Here is a 19,220-nt window from a genome sequence, read left to right on the forward strand (position 1 = left end):
TATCCTGAAACATCCAGTTCAGCAGTGATTGGCAGCAGCTGCATAATATAATGTCAAGTAGCAAGTTTAACATGTATAGGTTTGTTAGGAAGGCATTATATCTATATTAACTGCCCCTCCTCTGTTTTTGGGGTGTTTTTTGGTTGTTTTTCCAATGCATTTCTTCTCTGGGGTGTCAGCTGTTTTGGGTAATTTTTTTTTTTACAAAAATATTTCAAGCAAAATTAAAATGTATCTGAAAATAAATATAGCTATAAGCCAGAAAACTGAAAAAAAAAAAAATTGTGAATTCTGGTTTCATTTGAGAATCAGTAAAGATGTTTTTTTTTGTATTTTTGTTGTTATAAGCACCACACAGTCATCTGTTTTATAGGTAAATGGTAGATGCAGAAAAATTAACATGAATTAAAATATTTAATTTTAATCTTGATAGATTTTCCTTGCTCAAATAATATTTTATTTAAAAAAATTGAATGTGTCCATTAAAATGCATGTATAGTTACACACAAAATCATAGCACAACGCCCAGCTTAACAAGGTTGAGTAGCAACAGCCAGAAAAAAACATTACATTTCTTAAAGGTACAGTTCGTTTACATACACTCAATAAAAAGACACATAATTGTTTTTCCTGACTCTCTGGAATTAAATCAGAATAAACTTTTTCTGTTTTAAGTCAGTTAGGATTAATCAAATGTTTCATATTTACTAAGTGACAGAATAACGAGAGAGTGGTTTTGTCTTACTTTCTTCATATTCAGAAGGTTACATACAGTAAGATTTCTATACCTTCATCAATCTGGGGAAGCCCAGATGTTGATGTCATGGCTTTGTACGCCCCTGATAGGTTAACTAATTTGAGTTAAATGGAGGCGCATAATCCTGACCCCTAACTCAGTAAAAGTATTTTAAGGCAACACTTAGAACAGACTGCTTCTGGGAGATAATTGTGGTCCTCCATCAGTTTGCTTCATCTCTGGCTACAATTTCCAGATGCCTGAAGATGTCACTTTCATCTGTTGTCTATGTCTCTCATCTGGGATAGGTAGCTAGGGGTTTGTTGTATAGAATATTTGAACGTTTTAATAGAAATAGTTCTGCATAAAAAACATATACACCACTCCATCTGTGGTTGGTAGCCTCTGGAGCCATGTACTGAGCCCATAGCAAATTTGAGCATAAAACAATCATCTAAGGAAATACATTAGTTCTTATGTACAGAAATTCTGCATGATAACATTAATGGAGTGGTGTTTCATGACAGACTGTAATTTTTTATTTATTTGTACTATTATTGACTAAAAAAGGTGGCGAAAATGAAGGAAATTTAGCAAGTGCAAAACAATTTATAAAGGGAGCTAAGAACTGAAGAGGGAATCAGTGGATGGGTAGAGGAGATGCGGTGTCAAATATTACCAATGCCAGAAACTCTCTAAGCGCTGAAGTCATGATCCAATATCCATCGCTACATTCACAGCATTATAGGCCAACCAGGAGCTACAATAAGACAGAATAAAAGTCCGTCTGCTCACTCTTTTTCTAATATAGTGCCTGAACGCATCCCCCAGTCCTCTGGGCCAGGAAAGAAAACAAATGGTTACGATGATGGAAGAGGAATTAGGCTGTAATTTAACAATGGACCAACAACAGCATTCAGAAACACGCATCCTCCTAAGCTGCGGTGCAGAGCCTTGCAGCAGAAAGGGTCTCATTCCTTGCCAACACCTTTCACTGTCCCTTTCCATCAGGATTTCACTGTGTTCTGCTTTACCTGGTGTGGCCTCTGGCTCCACTCAGACCTCAGGTCTCAGAGCAGCACTGGCACTATTAGGTTAAAAAGGTTAAAATTTATTTTATTGGGGTTTTATGTGGTTGACCAACAACAAGTAGTGTACAACTGTGAAGTGGAGGAATTATTTTATTTTGGTTTCAGCTTTTTTTTTACAAATACATTACTAAACAGTATGGCAGCATTTATTGGTGGAGCATGCTTCAAACGCAAACAGGCAAACAGGTTGGCAGATGATGCAGTCAGTCTGGGACTTTACTTCATCCTGCACCACCTCGATCACCCAAAGACGTATGTCAGGATCATGTTTGTGGATCTAAGCTCAGCCTTCAACACCATCAACCCAGATATCCTCGACCAGAAGCTCAACCAGCTCACAGTGCTGGCCTCTACCTGTCAGGGGATCACCAGCATCCAGACTGACCTGCAGCAGAAGGTGAGACTGGGGAGCATCTTCTCCCACACAAGAACCATCAGCACCAGCTCCCCCCAGGGTGTCATCTCTCCCCACTCCTCTCTGTACACAAATCACTGCAGCTCAGCGGATTTGTCTGTGAAACTCCAGAAGTTTGAAGAGTACACCACTGTTATTAGACTGATCCAGGACAGTAATGAGTCTGCATACAGACAGGAGGTGGATCGACTGCTCCACTGTTGCGGTCAGAACTAACTGGAGCTTAACCCACTCAAGACAGTGGAGATGGTGGTGGACTTCCGGAGATCACACCCCATACTCCCTCCCCTCACCATCCACAACAATAGTGTGTCTGCTGTTGATCACTTCCAGTTCCTAGGAAACACGTTTCTGGGGACCTGAGGTGGTCCTCACACATGGACAGTGTTCAGGTGGAGCAGAGACTGTACTTCCTGAAGTCAACTCAAGAAGTACAACCTTCAACCGAGCTGCCGATCCCACACATCCTGGACACAAATTATTTACTTTTAACTTCTCATCAGCACTTCAGAGCTCTATTTGCAAAAACCAGCCATCACAGAGACAGTTTCTTCCCCCCGGCTGTCTCTCTGATGAACACTTAACAGTCAGAGTGCCCAGATTGATACCATACATATTTGCACAATTCAACCATGTCCTTCTTTTAGGAAAAACACTGTTTACCTGCATATACATACATAGTAACATACATAGTGAACAAATAGATTCATGAAGAAAAAGGAGGGGCCATTCAGGTCAGAGAGAAAGTTATGGAGACATTCAAAGCTGCGTTAGGTTATAAGACAACATGGCCTATGGATGTCCACCTAAACTGACAGGCTGGAGTAGGGAGAGCAGTAATCAGAGAAGCAGCCAAGAGGCCCATGGTAGCCCCTGAGGAGCTGCAAAGATCCACAGCTCAGGTGGCAGAATATGTCAACAGGACAATGTTTAACTATTTACTTAGAATTGTGATTCTGAATGAAAATAATAGGACATGACATTTGCAAACAAACTATAGGGGATACACAACCCAAAATATTCTTTCGAGCTTCCACCCAAAAGCCTTTGTGGGGCAGAAAGTTAACATTGCATACACCTCTGGATGCACCATCCTTATACTGAACCATGGAACCATGGTGTTGGCACAATCATAGGGGGGCTTGAGTGTAGGCCTGGGTTCACCTTCCAGAAGTATGACGAATCTAAACATTCAGCTGGATCTTAAATGAAATGGATAATATGAAAGCATATTGTTTTTTTAAATGGCCTAGTTAAAGTCCAGACCTAAATCTAAAGAACAATCAGTGGCAAGACCTAACACTTGATGTACACAGATGCTCTCCATCCAAACTGACTGAGCTTGAAGTTAATTAAGAAGCATGGAAGAAATGTCAGTCTCTAAAGTCTACTTAAAGCAGGAGGTAGAACAAAAACAGGATGTGCAGTTGATTAGAATATATGTGGCATTAAATTTCGTTCATACGCTGACCAGGGAGAGAGTGTATTCCAGCTTCTGTCACTTTGATTTGTCACATGAGCATGACTGTAATCGCTGTGTTTCAGTCATCATGGGTTAATTATAAGCCCTGACCTGCGGTATTACAAACGCTCATACCGGTACAGTCTCCGCAGGAGGGTGGAGGGATTATTTCTAACTACCAAAACTTAGATGACACACCATGACAACATAGAGCTGCCAGGTCTCTTTCCCTCTGTAGAGCCTAACTGATCATCACCGTCTCATCTCTCACGCCTCCCTCCCTCCATCATTTAGTGACCCACTAATGTTCTGTTCATTTTCTCTTATGAATAGATAATAGGCAAAAATCAAATCTCTTCATTTGCATGTAATACAATTAAGACTTTTTCAAACAATGACAAATGGAGGGAGCAGCGAGATGTCAGTCAGCCTCATCACGAGAAGACAAAGACAGGATCGGCAAGGCCCTGCGTTTTAAACAAAAATTAATAAAACCTGCAAATGGAATCTTCTCAGCACCATCTGGAATAACAATCACAGAGACACCCGAGACTCTGACTGTCAAATAAGATTAAAGTTCCCATTAAATTGAACTTATAACATGGACGTGAAACCCTCAAAAGTGCCTACTGAAACTCCTAGGATTAGATCTGTTTTATTGGTAGTATTGATAAACCGGCTTTAAAGAGGCAGGTGCTTTTTTCCCCTCAGAGCCTGATTTGTGGGGCAAACTAAAAAAAAAACAACAACAAAAAAACACTTTTTTGTATTGTTATATTATATTATATTTGAGAAAATAATCATGCCAAAAACAAAAGAAAAAATCCAGCCTACCAACCCCAGCAATATTCCTAACAAAATTAAACATAAACTCAGGGGCCAGATTCTGGAGGATGCGGGCCCCTGGGCTAGAGCCAGTTCTGGTGCCCTACCCACATACATTTCTTTAAATCTTGCAAAGTAAATAAATTGATTTATAGGCCCACGAATCAGTGGGTACAAATCGATGCACAGTCGGTTTAAAACATCCAATGGCAGATGGTTCCATGATGAACCCTAAACAGCAAAGGACAAAAGGAACCAGCACCCTTTCTTGAAATCCATTTATCCAGACAGAAAAATGACCAAAAATGTTTTCACAACTAACCCAGTCATTTTTGTGTTGATGCAATGCAATCACTGAAACACATCAAAAGCCACGGAGGTGTGGAGTATGCACTTAAATCTCATTGTTGTTAGATGTGACTTGCCTGGGGTTTGGTCAGAAGTAGAGCTATAACTTCATAATTTTCAAATTCAATTCAAAAATACTTTATTAATTCCAAAGGGAAATTAAATGTTGTTGTAGCTCATTATGTAGGTTTCCTCAAAGAGCCGTTGTAGATGCTGATGGCTGTGGGCAGGAAGGATCTCCTGTAGCGCTCCATCTTACAGCAGATCTGAAGAAGCCTCTGACTGAAGACACTCTGTTGTTGTAGGACAGTCTCATGAAGAGGATGCTCAGAGTTCTCCATAATGTTCTTCATTTTATGAAGAATCCTTCTTTGCACAATTATCTCCAGAGGTTCCAGAGGAGTCCCCAGAACAGAGCCAGCCTTCTTTATCAGCTTGTTGAGCTTTTTTAAGTCCCTGGTTCTGATGCTGCTTCTCCAGCAGATGATGATATTCTCCACAACAGACTTATAGAAAATATGCAGCATCTTGCTGCAAACACCAAATACTTGAGTATTTCCAAAATTCAGTGTCGTGCTGACTTTTTCTACAAACATTTGTGAAAGAATGAGTTGCTCTCAGGAGCTCAGCGAATTCCGCTTGTGCAATAAATCCAGTCATGAAATGTCCTCACTGCTGAATATTCCTAATGTTGTCCTAATGGCTTAAGGGCAGCAAAATTACTCTGTTGCCCTTAAGCCATTTTGACTTGGACTCTATCCGTATGATTGGATTTTCTGACATTGACTTTTTCTAACAGAGATCAGCAACTTTCTGCAGAGCCAGTAGCTACAGACCTCCAAACTTCATGTAGCCTTAAGATTATCTCAAGAACAGTCTGTAGAGCTTCATGGAAGAGGTTTCCATGGAAGAGCAACCACAGTTTCAAATCCCCTAGTCAAATGCAAAGTTTAGACGGGAGAGGCCTATGACCTAAAACCCACCGTCCTCACAGTGAAATGGAGGTAGTGGCTTCAGTGCATCTGAAGCTGCAAATCATGTCAAGGTGGAAGGGAACATGAAGAAAGATGACCAAAATGACTTCCACAAAAGTGGAATGAACTGAAGACTAAGGTCCATGCCAATAGGCCATCAAATCTGACGGAGCTAGAGAGATTTGCAAAATCTTTGCAAAAACACAGAATGTAGGATTCCTCAGGACAACAGGTTTGCGGCTTAGTTAAAAACTACAACAAATGCCTTTGGGTTGTTAAAAAAAGGAGACACAAATGACTGCTATTTTCTAGGTTTTTGTGCTATAATATTGTTTTTGAGAAAAAACAATATTATAGCACATTTGGAGAAGGCACTCTACAGTATGAAAAAAGACTAAAATTAAAAATGCTGTTGTTGATTTTGAAAGGTCATGAAATTAACTTGTGAAATATTATTACATGAGAGGCTTATACTTTGAGGTATCTTTCTCACAATCCAGGAGACAATACATCTGCTTGAGAGCATCAGAAAGGCATTTCTGTCTTAAGGCAGTCACAGAACATTTAGAAATACCCATTTATACTTTGAAACACGATTCACATGTTTCCAAAATTCAGTACCTGTAATGCTGAGTGTAGGATGTGGTGCTGAGAAGAAATGATTTGGTAAAAGTCTGTCAGGCCATGACCAGCCTATCTTTAACACATGGTAGAGGTTCTATCGTGCTAAGGCACTGCTTTCCTGGGCTCCCTTTGTCAAACCTTTCTTATTACTCTATCTGATGAGAATTTTTTCTTTTTGACAATAAATACAACAATACAAGATCTGACAATGCTGGGCTTTTTTTTCCCTTGAGATGCGTATTTATTGTGATAAATTCTGGTGGTGTTTAAGGAGATGTACTCAAGGGTCTTTAGCTGAAAGCAACAGTCTATGGGTTCCCCCTAAAGCAGGGACCTCAATTACTGAGGGCATCCTGAGCCTGTGAAACCCCCATGGATTTATGCTGCCACCACCACTGGGATTTTTGTGATCAGAGGTACGTGCAGTTAGTTTTCCGTCACCCATAGTGTTTTGCATGTCGGCTAATTAGTTACATTTTTGTCTTATCTCTGCCATGGTTTGCGGTGGTTGGGGACCAAACCATAACGGTAAATGAATATTTTAATGAAGATAATGATAAACTTACAGGAAACTTGGAAACCAGAACATGTGCGACAGTGAAGTAAATCCGGCAAACAAAAACCAGGAATTTAAAGACAGTGGGGATGGAATAAATGACATGAAAGCCAAATGAGTACAATCAACAGAACACAAAACAGCTGTTGGTCATGACAATCTCACCTTCTTCCTCTGTCTTTTATATGGCTTGTGGAAAACTGCAGACAGGACTCATAGCACATTTGAGTGCTCTGTGAGATAATTTAAGGTTGATATATTGTTTTGTGACCTTCTAAAGTCAATATGTGATTTTATTTAAGGGAATCAGAGTGAAGGAGTTTTTTTATTTAGAAAAGAAAAATTTGTGGTTGAAAAGGGACAAAATCTGGGAATGTTTTTGGGGAATGAATACTTTGCAACGCACTGTAATGCATGCAACAAGGACATAGTCGTGGACTCAAATAACATCATGCCCTCACCTTTACTCTTACTGGACAGATTTGTATTAATCTTCTAACAAGAAAACGTCAAACTATTATTGTTCATTTGTAATTTAAATTACAAATACATGAACCCCTATTGATATTCAGAGGCGTTACAAATGTACAAAATTTAACATTCGCTCTATGGGCACAAAAATATGCACAGAAAAAACACCTAACCTGTCTGTCTAACACAGACACATAACCTCACATGCAGGAAAATTAATGAGCTCTCATTCATAATCCTGGATAGAGAGAGCCATATTCACCCTTGGATGGTTTATTGACTGATTTCATTTATTTATGTGGAATAAGTAGGAGGTAAACATTGGCTCAAGTTCACATTTTCTGCGACACACTCGCTGCACAGCATTCTGGGAGAAATGATCCCACCAACAGCAGGGTCACTGATTGGCTGCCTCGTTGTTGTGTGACAAATTACCCAATAAAAAATTGGTTACCCGTTTCCACAAACTAATTAACCTGGTTGATAGTGAAACAAATTATTACATTTTATATAATATTATTTCACATCTGTCGCTGGACTGCAAACAAATCTTTATCGCGTACCTCCACGCCCCTCTAGCAGTTCTTTCTCTGTGATGAAATCAGACTTTAGATGCAATGAAGGATTTATAAAGTCAACATGTATCTGCAGCTCAGAACAAAGAAAGACAGGATTTTGTTTTACAAACAAAATATAATAATAAATAAACATTTTACCTGCAGTTTTACCTGTTGGTAGGATATAAATGAAACATCTGATAAAACTTATAAGCTAGCTTGCTCTCACAAACCAAGTTTTCTATGAAACCAAGATCAAAACTTTCTGATGGAAACACCAAAACACTGATTTTGTTGTCCTTAAGCCATTTTGTAACTAAATCGATGATATCCCACGGGCCATTTTCCATTTGGAAGACCCATTTGTCCCCAAGCTTTAACCATCTGGCTAACCTTAATCCTAACCTTGTCCTTCCTCCACTTCTTCTTTTTAGAGTCCCACTTTCAGAATTAACACAATAAAACTCATAACTTGATGTTTTTGTAGAAGTGGTATCTCAGTCAGACCTTTCTGGTTCGTTTTTGCGGCAGCAGCAAGTCTTGCATTGCGGCATTTTCCATTCTGTTGTGTGACACGGATTTGAATCATCCAGATAATACAGTGTGACATGTTCAAGTCCTATACAATTTTTGAAAATGCACAGTGTATACCAGGCGTTAAACATGTATCTTGCTATGAATCTAACCCTAACCCAGGAAATACAAAAAAGCTCAAGATCAATAAATATTAAATTTATTTGGTTAGCCTCATAGCATTACTGGCTAAGTCATGTGATTTTACAGTGTTTAATTTTACACTGTTTGATTTCAGAATGCCAACTCTCTTTTTAATGTCAGTGTAAGATGTCGCTAATTTAGCTCCATAGAGGAACTGCGGGTTCAGAGAACCAAGCCGGTTCACTCAGAGGTAACACAGCAAGATCTGGGCTACTGTAGAGGTGATTTTCTGCTGCTGGAGAATTTACGTTGTGAGGGTGAAATCCTTCCTTCCTTTTTTTTTCTATTCGCAGGCTCTCCCACTCAAATTAATAATACATGCTAGATTGTGAATCAGTTCAGTATCTTATTCAAACAACTTTCCTCTTTTTCTTTGCAGCAGTAGACTAGTCTGCAGAATTTGTGCTAGCGCCTTTGTTTTATTATTGCATTGTGTTTCTTTTTCTTCATTAAAAAATTAGGAAATAGACATGAGTGTGATTTATAATAACACTTATTTTTGATTTCATTCATTTTTGTTCTCTTATGTTCTTTCCATAAACCTCCTGACTGAGGTGAAATCATTTTAGTAATGCTGAATCTCCTTGCTTCTTTAAATCTCAGATGAAATTTGTTTCATGGGTTAGGCAAATAAGTAATTCTTCAGCTGGAACTTTCATCAGATGATAAGAATGATAAAAATACAGATCATTTCTGTTCATTAATGTCTAACGTAGGTTATTAACTGCTACAGTGGTACCAGGTAAAAATTGTTTTTCATTCCTAATTATATCTAATATATCTAGATTTTACATCTATATCTGTTGTCGAATTTGTGAAAATTACATTTTTGCATTCAGAGAAATAAGAAAACATGTGGCAGATGTTTGATCCTTTTGTCATTTATTTATCCATCCTTCCATTATCTATACCCAGGCTGGGGGTTGGGGGATGCTGGTGCCTATTTCCAGTGGTCATCGGGTGGGAAACGGGTGTTGTGATTATGAATCTGAGAATATTATTTAATATTTAATATTAATATTTTAATATTTTATCAAATAATATTTCTGTCTGTTAAGGGTTGTCCTGCGAATACCAGCCCAGTAAGTCGATGGTATTAGGACAAAATAGAAAGGTGTGAGACGAGCTCTGACATTATTGAACAGCATAAACTCTGCACACACATGGAATGAATTCACACAATTTCTTAAAATACAAGAATTTATTAACAAAAATAAGTCAACTCAAAGTCAAACATATTTCGATCAACAAACTCTTTACTATGCTAAAACAATCCGACTAAACTACCAAGCAGAATTAAAGAATAAGGAAGACTAATGGGCTATGTACAATATAAACAAGTTGTTTAAAGATGATTGGAAATCATGACCAAAAGAGGGATGTAACATTACCATGCAATATTTATGTTTGAGAACCAAGGATTATCTTGAAGAATCTGGAAATGAAGTTAAGTTAGTCTTGGAACCAACTTAGGCAATAATCAGCAAACGTTTAGACAACCATTCACAATGCAAGATCAGGTAAAATGTTATTTTAATAAAATAATGTTTTAAGAATGATCTGCTGGATAAAATCAACCTTCTGGATGACTAATTCTCAACGGTGTCTCATTAACTGCCTTTATTTATTAAAATAATATTTGAAGAAATATTATTAAGGGAATATTTTGGAAAAGAGCCAAATCTTTCTAGAGAAATGGGGCTTAATGGTGTTTACTTATTATCATATTTAGCAAAATAATGTTTAGAGACTATTATTTACTAGCTTGAAAACTAACAACCTTTCTGTTAAATACTCTTTAGTAGCAAGCATGTGTTCTTACCGGTTAGCAGTTAAAGCTAACAAAAGAAGCTGATAGCTTAGCACCAGATTCAAACACACCTTTAGAATACCGTCAATAAAAGGGTTAAAATGCATAAGCGCAAACAGCGCGTTATGATCAATCTTCAGTGTTTAAAATCACCCTTCAAGTAAAGTTTGTCTTAACTTTAAAAACACACAAACACAGAACACAAAACTGAGCACGTGCTGAGCCGATAGCCTGCTACCACCAAGATAGCAGAGTTCAACACAAACAAAACCAAACTTCATAAAATGAAAAAGGTTTAGATCATTAATCTTTCACTATTACTTCTATCTCTCTGCCCAAAACCTAACCTCGTATGAACCATGCTGAGGAGTTGTCCGGGCGACAACGAAGTTTGAAGAGAGCTCCGTGAACGAAGCATTTAGCTGCCAGCTAACCTCCGGAGCAGTGACTTGGCGGCCCGTTCTGTCCGCTGACCACACTGTACGTTAACTGCCGTAATGCGGTCTCCGTTGTCCTTCCTTGGGAAACTGCTGCACTCGGCCTCGTGCTGGGAACTCTCTGGAAACAGTTCGCTTCTGCAGATCTCAGAGAGAACAGTCAAGCAATGCTTGTACCTTGATTACCCCGTTCATGAATGAAAATCATGAACAGGGATTTATTTCTACTTATCTTGTGCATATGATCGCATGATCTTATGACACCCTTGGATCCAGTTGAAGAGTTTATGTCTGTTTGCCAGCAAAGAGACATTAGCGCGCTTGTTTCCCCTCCTATCAAGATGATCACCAGCGTGGAAGAGAAAGACTTGTGGGAGAAGTGGGGGGTTTTATGCGGGCATTGGCATCATGGGAAGTCCTCAGTTGCTGGAAGTCAGTTAAATGCAATTTATTTTGAAAGTTCCAGAAAAGTTTGTACCGGAGTTTTAATGTTGTTTCCATGGCTGTGGCTCCCAACACGGGGTACACCCTGGAAAGGTCACTAGTCCAACACAGGAAAACACAGAAACACCCAGGACAAACACTCATTAATGCACACATTTATTGGCCACTTAGAAAACCAGTAAACCTAGCAGTCATGTTTATGGACTGTAGGAGTACTTCAAGAGTACCCTGGGGAGAAAATGAAAACTCCCTGCGGAAAGATTCAAACCCCAGACCTTCTTCCTGTAAGGCAACAATGCTAACCATTTCACCACTAGGCAGGCTTTTTTTTGTGTGTGTGTGTGTGTGTGTGTGTGTGTGTGTGTGTGTGTGTGTGTTCTTGTACTTGTTGCTGAGTGAGAACCATTTTTCGTATTTTTATCGCAAAGTGAGGACATTTTGACAAAGTGAGGATGTTTTCTTGGTCCTCACTTTTCCAAATTCCGTTCAATGGAAGTAACTGAAAAGTCCTCATAAAGAGAGTAAAACACGTGTGTGTGTGTGTGTGTGTGTGTGTGTGTGTGTGTGTGTGAGACACATCAGTTACTTTTTAAGTAGGTATTTTTTATTGTTATATTATTTTTTATTTATTGGTAAGTAAATATTACATATTGTCTACTACAGAGAAACTGTGAGCGTATAGAGGCAATCATGGTAAATTAATTAGCCTTAACATAAATGAATGCTGGTGAATGACAATTAAATTAACTTATAATTATCCAAAACACACGCAGCACGAGAGAAAATATCATAAAAGGATAGCAAGATAAACATGGCCTCAGAGATTATACTGTATCATAAGCCTGTTATTAGACTTTTATATGAAGTGTTTGAACGCTGAATGAAGGATTTAATTGTTGATTTTGGCTTTGCAGCATATCAGGTACTAGTTTCTCTTTTCCTCTGTTTATTTGTAACATTGGTGCTAATGAGGGTTGAATATGACAGCCTGATATTGCCAGAATTGCTCATTTGGGTCCCATGAATGAATATATATGCTCAGTAAAAGTTAAGAACCGGCAAAGGATTTTGAACTTGAGAACGTTTCTTTGTTGGGATGAGAATTTAAGTTTGATTCAGATTTAAACAGTTTAGCCACAGTGCTAATGCTAAAGTAAAACCTATTAGAAAGCTGAGCTTTTCAACTCTGAGGCAGTCATTACCAATTAATGGAACATGTTGGCTATGGTTGTCGGGGGAAAAGTTTACATGTCAGCCTTGAAGAACAGATTTAAGAGGTTTAGCATTATTTTAATAACATTTAAACAGAAACCAACTATTGTTTTTAGTTTATTACTAACATGTAACAACACAGATTGTCTTAATTTGTAAGAATTTACCTAGCTGCATAAGTAGGCTACATTTTACAAATAAGTTGGAATTTGTCTACTACAATGGGAAATTGTAATGGGATTCTTATGTATGTTTTGTGTATGGGAAGTGGTGGCTGTCGGGGGTACAGAAGCAGGGCTCGCCCAGGGCCACTTTCATGAAAAAACCACCACTGAGTTGGCTACATGTAACATTTCAACAGAACATAAAATAAAGACGAAGGAATAAGATGCATATGAGGAAGATCCAAAGAATTTTGTTTAAATTTGATTAAGAATCTGAACAATGTTAAAACATAAAAAGGCAGAATATTTCTGATCTTTCGCATATTTTCACCTTTTTATCTTTCTGAGTGTTAGGCAAATTTTTGAGCTTAGGTACTTCAAGAAAGGAGGGTTGATCCATGATGTGACGTTATTGAAAATGGTTTTTATTGGCTCATTTACACTGAATTGATATAAACATGTCCATGAAACAAAAAGGTTCCAACATTAAAGAAAGGCATATTTGATCATAAGCACAGACAGAGTTCTGGAAACATAGGTTATCACAAACTGACCAAATGGGAACAAGAGTGCTTCCGCTACACAAAAAACATCCTATAGAACAGGTTATAGTTAAGTCAGCTTCCACGTCTTACTTTAAAGTATCCCCCTCCTTTATTGTATTTTTAATTTATCGTTATTATTATTATTATTGTCATTATTATATTTTGCTTTTGACAGCACATGCAGTCAAGGTATTCTCCAGGTTGTCCTAAATCCTGATAGATCAGATCATTTCTCTCTCCTGGTAGTAGATGACTTTTAGTTCTCAGTCTTTGAAACCTCCGAGCAATTGCTTTTGCTTTGGCACTTTCAGTGTGCAACCCCTTTGGCCCTTTGGCAGCAGGAGGAAAAGTGAAATCTGCAACCTTGTTGTGTTCTGAAGCATCTCCAGGAGGTTTCCCCAGAAACAATCAGTCACAGAGCGAGCGAATGTCACCGAGAGCCCGTGCCCAAATAAATACCCAACAAACCAATAAGTTAATTTAAATAGACAAATAAATAGACAGAGGCCACATGCGAAATAATAAATTATAGCTTTAAACGGAACCAGCCCCGTGGTTGATAAAAGGCCGGCAGGCATGATGGAGAGCGTCTCTTCTCCTCGTATTTGTGGAGGAAAAATAAGGAGCCAGGTGCCTGCGGATGAAGAAGTATCCTGGTTTTGTTTTTTTCCGGCTGAATGCAAGAGAACTAAATGCAGAAAGAAAATCTCTTCTCCCAGCAGCCCCGGCACTAAGTGAAGCTCATGGACACTGTGTGCTCCAGCGCTTTGCGGCGCAGCGACGCGATGCTCGTCCCTCTCCAGACGTCATTGTCCGGGGAGCTACACAGCTGAGGCGAGCCGGTCACGTTGGTCGGGCCGGAGAGAGACGCGGGCACCATTCCGGGGAAAGTGGGCTGGTAGAGGTGCGACTGCAGCCCGGAGCCGTTGGACGACATATTGGACAGACCCATGGAGTTGGGCGGCGGCCCCGCGCCGAGGCTGCACTGGGACAGGGACTGCGCCATGGCCTGTTGGCGGCCCAGAGCGGGCGGTAGCTGCAGCTGAGACACGCCAGGCATCCCCGCCGTGGCCCAACGGGTGTCGTTGGCGTGGAAGGAGCAGAGGCTGTCGCCCATGGCCGCCGCTGCGGCCGCCGCGGACGGAAACTGGGGAAGGCCGTGGTGCGTGGGCAGGAGCGTTCCCGGTGCTCTGAACACGTTGGTGGTCTTCTTGCGCTTCTTCCACTTAGCGCGTCGGTTCTGGAACCAGACCTGCGGACAGACAGGCGATGAGTCAGGTGGAGATGGTGCATTGACAGGTCATGTTGCCATGACATCAGTGTGTCATCAATATAATGCAACATGCAGCAATAAGTCAGCTGGATGGAAACACGGCTCCGGGTCAATTCACCAATTCTGTCCCCCATTTTGTACCCACGCGTGGCCATTTCGTCTCTTGTGCTGACTGCCTCTTATGAAATGCGATAGATTATTACGTGTTATCAAGCAAAAATAACAGAGTACGATCTCAACCTGGTAAATATTGTGTATTGGAGTTACACAGTAAACTATATTGTAGACCTATATATATAAATATATATATATATATATATATTTATATATATATATATATATATATATATATATATAAATATATATAAATATATATATATTTATATATATATATATATATATATATTAAAAAAAAAAAAATATATATATATATATATATATATATATATATATATATATATATAAATTTCAGCCAAACAAAATACAAAGATATACAAATAAAAAATACTTCTAAAAAAAAAAAATGAAACAATAAAATGGATTTATAAGAACAAAAACTAGAGCTTGAATTGTTATTTTGGCTGCAGCTGATTTCCAACCCACGCTCGCCTCCAACAAAGACAATATTCCATGTGAGATCAATAGTTTGCTCTGTATTCCCGCAGCCCTTGGGTTCCTGAAAGCAGCAGCCGTCTGTGATTAATGTGGAGATTTGCTTGAGAAAGCGGGCCGCGGTAATAAGAACGGGACCATCTCGCTCCCGGCGAAGCCAGCCGTGAAATCCGGCCTGAAATGCATTACACTTCGGCGTGGCAAAAAGAAAACGCAATCTCTCATTGGGTCTGGAAAGACAGAGCGCTGTGCTGTCTGTGCAGAGCTCCGGCATTAAGACGTGCAGAGCGCTGACAGGCCCATCGCTAAAGGCGCGGTGCACCTTCCTCATTCTGAGCCGGATCATAAGAGCGGATCAGCATCATTTCACTAATTCTCATTTTATGCAAATGATCCAGAAACTGAATGGGCCCATGCAATGATAATAATGATTATTAGAGTATTATTCCACATGGGAGCAGCTAAAGTTCAATTGCACTGTGCGTGTTTTTTTCACTCTGGATCGGTGCAGAGTCGATGTAAGAGTACGCCACTAAAGTCAAAATGCTGAGGGGGATAAAAAGCAATGCAGATAGTATGTAGGCAAATATATAAAGTAGCTTTAAGCATGACATAAATTCAGGACTGCTGAAAGCTAATATGGCTTGATCAGAGGCCATTAAATGACTGCAATAAAGCTGCTATCAGTGTTTGGGTCCCTGTAGATCCATTATACGGGATGGGCAGGAAATGAAGGCCAATCTTACTTAGGCTGAATGAATGGCAGGGACGCTTCTCCATTGCAATTTGCTTAAGGAAATACGTGTAAAATAATGGTTTGTTTATGGTTAGAAAGCACAACTTTTGATTTTAATAAAGAATAACTTTTTACGAAGCAGGATGTAGTGCCTCTGCGAAAAGCTCCTTGTCTAAAAAATTTATTTGTAATGCATAAATAAATAAGTTATGTTCTAAACGTAAATATCTACTTTATATCGTAAATTTGACATTGTTATTATTAATATCATCATTATTATCATTTTTATCACACGTATTAAATTGCAATATTAAAATCTGTGCGGCCACAATAACCACAACAACCAACAGCGATAGCTATTAATTAATATTATAACCGGCTAGTAAAACAAATCTTCTTAAAAGGATCCTGGTGTATAAAAGAAAAACATATTTTATCACCTGCTGCACTGGCAAAACGTCAATAAGACATCATTGTTATAAGCATGTTATCATTATTATTATCAGTAATATTCTAAACTGCAGGAATTAAACCTGCGCATCCACACGGTGTGCGCATCTTCGATGTTTATTTTATAGTGAAGGAAACAAATCCTAACTTTAACGCCACTGGCTGAATTATAAGCAATGATCTTAGTATATATTTTTTTATTATATTTGTGAATAGCCTATACATTTTATTTGATTGTTTATTTATGGGTTTGTTTGTTTGTTTGTGTTTCGATTCCTATAAAAAAAAGAAGTCCTTCAGATGACATTACGTATTTCCTGTTGTGAAGGAACGCGGTGACTAGATCCGAGTTTTGCTGTCACCAGTTGGATCCAATAAAACGTTTTTTGTTCTCGTTTTTTTATTTTTTATTGTTTTGTTCAAATTTACTCTGGAGGATTTTTTTTTTTTCTGCTGCGGCCATCAGCAAATAAATCTTTTGACTTTAATTACCCCCTCCTGTGAATCAACGCGATGAGACAACATTAGAATGGAAGCCTCTTTTTCATTGGGTCGGATAGATAACATGCAGAAATAGCTGTTCTGTTCAGGATTTTATTATAGTTTTTAATTTTCATTAATGAAACGCCCTAAACAAGCATTTACTATCTATTAAAATATTAATAATAGCGCCTGTTTTTGCCCCACTCAGCTAATAAATTCTGTCTGTTTAAGGCTTCAATTTCCAGAAATTTACAGTAAAATCGAGTGTCAATCGGGCCCACCTGCACTCTGGACTCCGTCAGGCCGATCCTCAGAGCCAGCTCCTCCCGCATGAAGATATCTGGGTAGTGCGTTTTGGCGAAGCTGCGCTCCAGCTCGTTGAGCTGCGCCGGGGTGAAGCGGGTCCGGTGCCGCTTCTGCTTCTGGCTTTGCTGCCCTCCGGACTGGTTTGGGTTGCTTCCGCTGCTGTTGTTCTGTTGCTGTTGCTGCTGCTTCTCCTGCTCCTTGCTGTTCACCTGCACCGGGTTGGATCCGGCGCCGCTGCTGATGTCGTCACCGGGGAGCATCGTAGCTCCCTCCACGCCGTCCGGACCGGGGCCGAGCTCCCCGGAGTGTCCCGGGTCAGGTCCGCCGCCGCCGAGCCTGCATTTCAGAGCCTCCCTGTGGCCCAGGAGCTCCGCTGCAGCATCCTTCATCCCTGCACATGAACAAGCAAAGCAGGTGAGATTTGCACTGTGAAACCCCTTCTGTGGTGAAAAACAACGGCATGGTTAGGGAAACATGAATATGCACGTAAGAAATATGATACATTACAGAAGATAATGTTGGATTATGAAGAATTGAAGCATTATTTTACTGATAAAGCAGAGTCAAACGCATGCATTAAACAATCCAACACAAATACAAGAATTAAAAAGCAAGGTCTATCTGCTTTTTAGAAAGCACACTGCAATCTGCTCCTTAAATAGTCTTCATTCAATTCGAGCACATTGAGATCTTAGAAAATTGTTAAATCAAATTATCGCGTAATATAATAATAATAATTACTTTTCCAATGAATTAGGCGAATTTAGCTCTATTCAGCCACATTAAGACAATATAAGGAGCAAATTGGACAATTTTCTGAGCTTGATTTAAGATTAGAAGTTCCCCCAGCTTACAGTAGAGTTGGAGACCGGAGTTTGGTGACGATAACTCACCGAGGCGAGCATCCAGGAGGTCGGCATGAGAAAGCATTGCGCACCGCTCCAGGGCGAAATGCTATTCCCACACACGAAAAAAAATAAAAAATGAAAAAAATCTCTATGACTTTAACCTATTTAAGAAAAATATATAGCCTAAATGAAAGCAAATTCGGTTTGTGGTTAAAAGGGAGGCTCGTTGCATTATAATGTAGTTTAGAGGAACGGGGAGGCGCTTAGCGGCGGAATGAACCCATGAGCTCCTCCAAACGAGGACCAATCAGAGCCGAAGCCCAAAGCATGTCAGCTTCAGCGCCGGACCCCCCGGCTGCCCCCCATCCCATACCACCCACCTCCCACCTCCTCCTCATCCAGCTTCTCACAAGTTCATTCCTCCTCATTCCTGTAATTGGCTTTGATTTCTCCTCCAAATTACAGCCAATAAAATAACGTGATTTAATATCTGATGTCAAGGTTCGACCCGTTTAAGGAATGTTGGACGTTTAATTGCGCGTTTGTCGCTTGTTTTTATTGTGAGCTACTGGAACAAGGGTTGGAGTTTTTCATTTGAAGGAGAGCCACATGTATTAAATATTTCAACATAAACCTGACTTTGTTCCGTTTTATGACATGTGTAGACCGGAGCTGATTTCATTGACGTTTGTTTCACGCAAAAAACAACTTGATACACTGTAAAAAGGAATTTTGGAGAGCATAAAACATAAACATCTCATTTTAACCATGTTTATTTAATGGTCAGTAGATGTCTCATTCGAACATTTGCTAATTACTTTTGGAAACAAATCCCACCTAGGCATATAGGTTAGAGTTCACCTGAAGTTAGCTACACCAGAATACTCATTCACAGTGCACCAATAAGACACACTGTTTAACCTGTAAAATTGGTGTAAGAATTTGCATACATTTTTAGGTAGATTTTAATCAATTCAAAGTAGGAATTAGGTAAGTTTAACAGCAAAAAACACTGAAACAAATTTGCCTAATTTCAACCAAATTTTAAAACTTACTTATTTAACTAAATTGCTGGCAAGTTTGACGTTCGCATTAGCGCTGTTGCTGAAATAGCTAAAGCTGGA

General features: G+C 39.4%; 1 protein-coding gene across 2 annotated transcripts; it reads right to left on the reverse strand.

The window, feature by feature from the left end:
* Positions 1-13,247: 13,247 nt before the first annotated feature.
* Positions 13,248-18,306, reverse strand: otpa (orthopedia homeobox a). 2 transcript variants are annotated; one of them, XM_047373012.1, is made up of 3 exons: positions 18,103-18,306; positions 17,224-17,639; positions 13,248-14,640 (listed from the first exon to the last, which is right to left on the reverse strand). In XM_047373012.1, the coding sequence occupies exons 1-3, from the start codon at positions 18,176-18,178 to the stop codon at positions 14,119-14,121; spliced, it is 1,014 nt and encodes a 337-aa protein (XP_047228968.1). In that variant the 5' UTR covers positions 18,179-18,306; the 3' UTR covers positions 13,248-14,118. The 2 variants fall into 2 exon arrangements, with proteins under 2 accessions (XP_047228968.1, XP_047228969.1); XM_047373013.1 differs by having other exon boundaries at positions 18,142-18,299.
* Between the last annotated feature and the right edge of the window lie 914 nt (positions 18,307-19,220).

The sequence above is a fragment of the Girardinichthys multiradiatus genome, chromosome 8, assembly GCF_021462225.1.
Source record: "Girardinichthys multiradiatus isolate DD_20200921_A chromosome 8, DD_fGirMul_XY1, whole genome shotgun sequence".
Lineage (NCBI taxonomy): Eukaryota > Metazoa > Chordata > Actinopteri > Cyprinodontiformes > Goodeidae > Girardinichthys > Girardinichthys multiradiatus.